Below are 3,599 nucleotides of genomic sequence, written 5' to 3' on the forward strand. Positions count from 1 at the left end.
TAGCAACATATAATAATTATTGACAAGCATTATTTGTAATAAGAATGTATAAAGGATATCAATGAAGGGTACCCAGAAGCCCAAATTATAATATCAGATTAACCATACCCATCTCATTGGTTTAGTTCCAGATCAAAACGCAAAGAAATGAGACTTAAAATTGAGGAAAATTTACACAACTGCATCTGATGGATCCCATTACAATGAAATGAGACTTAAAATTGTGTACTGTAAACTCACTTTGAACCCTTTGCAGTGATCATCCTTCAAAACAAAATTCAGGCCGCAGTTGATTGTCAAGGAAGAGGGTAATGTTAGACTGCAACGAGGCATGTCCACCACAATACGATCGGAGCACAAAGGCAGAGTTTCCTAACAATTGAAGAGGCATTGGAACAGATAGGATAGTGTTGCTGTGTTCAAACATGCCTTCTGTGCTTAGCACGCTTCCAGGACTGCTTACCCTTGATCTTCCATTTCTGGTTCCCAACTGACTGGTTCTGCTCCTCGATCTCTCGAACCTTCCGTTTCCTACAAAAGAATAGATCTCATGGAGCTTAGCAACAAAGTTTATGATTAAAAACTGATGTTTCCAATAGATGAAATCATAAGAAAATTCAGAAACCAATGAAAGAAATCAGGAAATTTAGAAATCCCCTTTTTCTTTTCACTCCTCTTGTCCAGGATCATCATATACAAATTCAAAGATAAAGAGCGAAACAAAATATCACTACTGTGTAAACCAAGAGTTTGAGAATAAGCATTACAATCTCCAAGATCTTTTTGGGGGAAAGGGAATAGGTTATTGACTTTTATACCACGTATCCTATTTTCAAATATCTATTAAGACAACTAGCAATACTCAGTGAACCTGAGTTATTCAACAATTGTAACAAAGAAAACAAATAGATGAATGGCGGAAGTCATGATGCAATATTTGTACCTATACTCCCCAAGGGACCGATCAGAAAGTAGCTCATCAGCAAGGGTTGCTTTCCTCTCCTTCTTAGTGAGCCTACCCGAGAAAAAATCTGATGCAGACTCGGTCACTGTACCAACCTGATTGATTTATGAAGCAAACAAAGGCTGTACTAATTAAACAAATTGACATTGACATATTTCATCTACTTAACAAAAGTAGGACAGACTTTTGCCCAGAAAAAAAAGGAAGGAAAAAAGAAAAGGGGGTATACTGCTATAATCAATAACTTGCCTGGAAATATTTGGGGAGCGTCTTTGACTTTGAATCACCCTTTTTATAATGCCTCTTTGGATCAATTACACTACGCAACTACACCATCAATAATTAAAAATATTAATAACAATCACTTACGTTTCTCCAACAGAAATATAATCACCAAGCTACAGAATAGAGATGTGGGTACATGATCACCATTAAAGGCTTTATCATTTTACAGATTTCATATAGTATTAGTGTATTACAAGTTGACGAGCAGTCTATGTGCATATATAGTCATTTTGGGTTGTTATGATCTTTGGTAAAAGGGATCAGAAAACCTACACAAAAGCAAAAAAGTAAAGCCAACTATCTAACTTATTTTATCAGGCTTATTAATATGTACCTTAAAAAATGTAAACTGACATGATGACAACTCTGACCAGAAATATCAAGAATATAAGAAATAAAAGTGGAGTCTCACAAGGAGCAGAATATTGTTTTGGGGAATAAATATTATATGTTTGCATTATTTAACCAGTATCTCAATTCTGACAGGATAACTCAGAAACAGTCTTAAAAGCATTGCCAACCTAAATGAATCAAAGATGGTTGTCAGAGTCTAACAGAGTCCGCAACAACCGTTTTATTATCATGGCTCTTAGACCCCCCACATCCGATATACTATTTCCAGCTTTGCATTATTCAACTTTTAAGAGAGTAACAAAATCAAATATAGCCTCAGAGTACAGGACCAAAACTCTGAAGCATCTATCAATCAGGAAGCTCCAGTGATGATTTAGGAATAAAAAAGGAATGAGAAGGCCCATCACTTCTATCAATGTACTGTTGTGCAACTTTGCACTGCCCCAAGGCTTTTGTTCATCATTTTTTTTATGGATAAAGGTTTTTGTTTAACATCATAGATCTTAGATAAGTCTTTGTTTAGGTAAGGAAATCAAATTCTGAAGGTTGATTGTTGATCACAAGTTTGCAGGGGATCAGTTGAAATGTATTAATAAAGTTCATAGGATGATCTATGGTTGAGAGTAGGGTATTCGACATTGATGAGACATTTTTTTTATTGATATAGTAAGGTAGAAGCATAAAACCAACGACCGGTCATCTTAAAATAGACCCCCAATAGCTGAAGCTATGGAAGATCAAAGTCAGACATTAAGATATTCTGATATTCTCCCCCATCTACTAGCAGAAGATCCAAGGGTAAAATAGAGGTGAGAGTGTGAGACTATGAAGGAACCCTCCATGCAAGAGTAGTAAAAGATGAAATATCAGTCAAGTGGGAAAAACCTGTTAGAAAGCTATCACATTGATATTTGTAGAGACTAGAACTTCTTAGCCTTCTAGTCCATTAAATCCTAATTGAGATGAGACTACAATTTGAGAAGGCAAACCAGTTATAGAATGAGACCAAAACAATATAACTAAGACTAAAATTAACCTGAAATCACCCCATCTACAAATATAACTAAGGCAAACCAGTTATAGAATGAGACCAAAACAATATAACTAAGGCTAAACTGATGCAAGCAGATCAGTTCTAAAGCAAATTTGAGAAAAACCAAAATCAAATTTGTACTAGAAAACAAGGGAAGATACACACCTTTAGCATTTGGAGATCTTTCTTTAACTCCGGAGTGATGGTTGGGGCAGGCATTTCAAACCTGTGTACACATAAAAGTAATTATAAAATTACAAATATGGGCAAGGGGCACATCTTGTAACCTGCAACTGTGAACAAACTTGTCCTTGTTGGCATCCACTGACCAGCTTTTACCAGCCGTATCTTTAACTTGTTTTCGCAGAAACTTGTTCATCTTCTTAGGGTCATTGGGTGGAACAAAGAGTCCATCAACAAGCTCACTTTCAGGCTTCCATTCCACATTTCTGGGTAGTTTATGTACTGAATCAGGCCCAGTTTTTATCATAGATGGGAGAAGTACCTTTGGCTCCCATGTAAGGCCAATGGATGACCTGTTCTCAGGCATTCTATTTGAATCAAACTCAAACAGTATGCCCGGATGTATTTAATATAGTAACCTACATTTTAAAGAAGACATCATTAGGTTTCGAAAAATTAAAACAGCCAAGAAGAAGCCCTCATAGGAATACATAATTTTCAACAAACATAGAGAAAGGTCTGCAATCAACTTCAACACCCTTAAGTGAACCCTAAATTATAAGAGAAGCTATACATTAAAGAAAAGATCAACAAATTAAACAGACTTGGAAAGAGGATCATGACCCACCAACCCCTATCCCAAAAACCCCGATCACCACGATGAATTAATTTAGATCATAGAGAAACAAACATTGAAAGTAAAAGGATTGCTTAAGTAAAGATTTTTACCATAGCTGGAAAAAGAAGAAAATCAGCTAGAGAACATAACCAAATTCAATG

The 3,599-nt window shown here is 35.8% G+C and overlaps 1 protein-coding gene across 1 annotated transcript; it reads right to left on the reverse strand.

Annotated features, from left to right (window-relative positions):
• Positions 1–198: 198 nt before the first annotated feature.
• LOC122652137 (rRNA-processing protein fcf2-like) lies at positions 199–3,256 on the reverse strand. The gene is made up of 5 exons (XM_043845808.1): positions 2,966–3,256; positions 2,802–2,862; positions 1,214–1,291; positions 944–1,059; positions 199–531 (listed from the first exon to the last, which is right to left on the reverse strand). The coding sequence occupies exons 1-5, from the start codon at positions 3,184–3,186 to the stop codon at positions 420–422; spliced, it is 588 nt and encodes a 195-aa protein (XP_043701743.1). The 5' UTR covers positions 3,187–3,256; the 3' UTR covers positions 199–419.
• Positions 3,257–3,599: the final 343 nt, after the last annotated feature.

This window comes from Telopea speciosissima, chromosome 2 (assembly GCF_018873765.1).
Source record: "Telopea speciosissima isolate NSW1024214 ecotype Mountain lineage chromosome 2, Tspe_v1, whole genome shotgun sequence".
NCBI classification, from domain to species: domain Eukaryota; kingdom Viridiplantae; phylum Streptophyta; class Magnoliopsida; order Proteales; family Proteaceae; genus Telopea; species Telopea speciosissima.

What these genes read in the sequence shown, in the direction of transcription:
- LOC122652137 (XM_043845808.1), bottom strand. Translation starts at nt 3,186, where the DNA reads ATGCCTGAGAACAGGTCATCCATTGGCCTTACATGGGAGCCAAAGGTA. An exon ending in AAGATCTCCAAATGCTAAAG is followed by an intron (nt 1,292 to 2,801) that starts GTGTGTATCTTC and finishes TTGATGGTGTAG; the next exon opens with TTGCGTAGTGTAATTGATCC. An exon ending in CGGTCCCTTGGGGAGTATAG is followed by an intron (nt 532 to 943) that starts GTACAAATATTG and finishes ATTCTTTTGTAG; the next exon opens with GAAACGGAAGGTTCGAGAGA.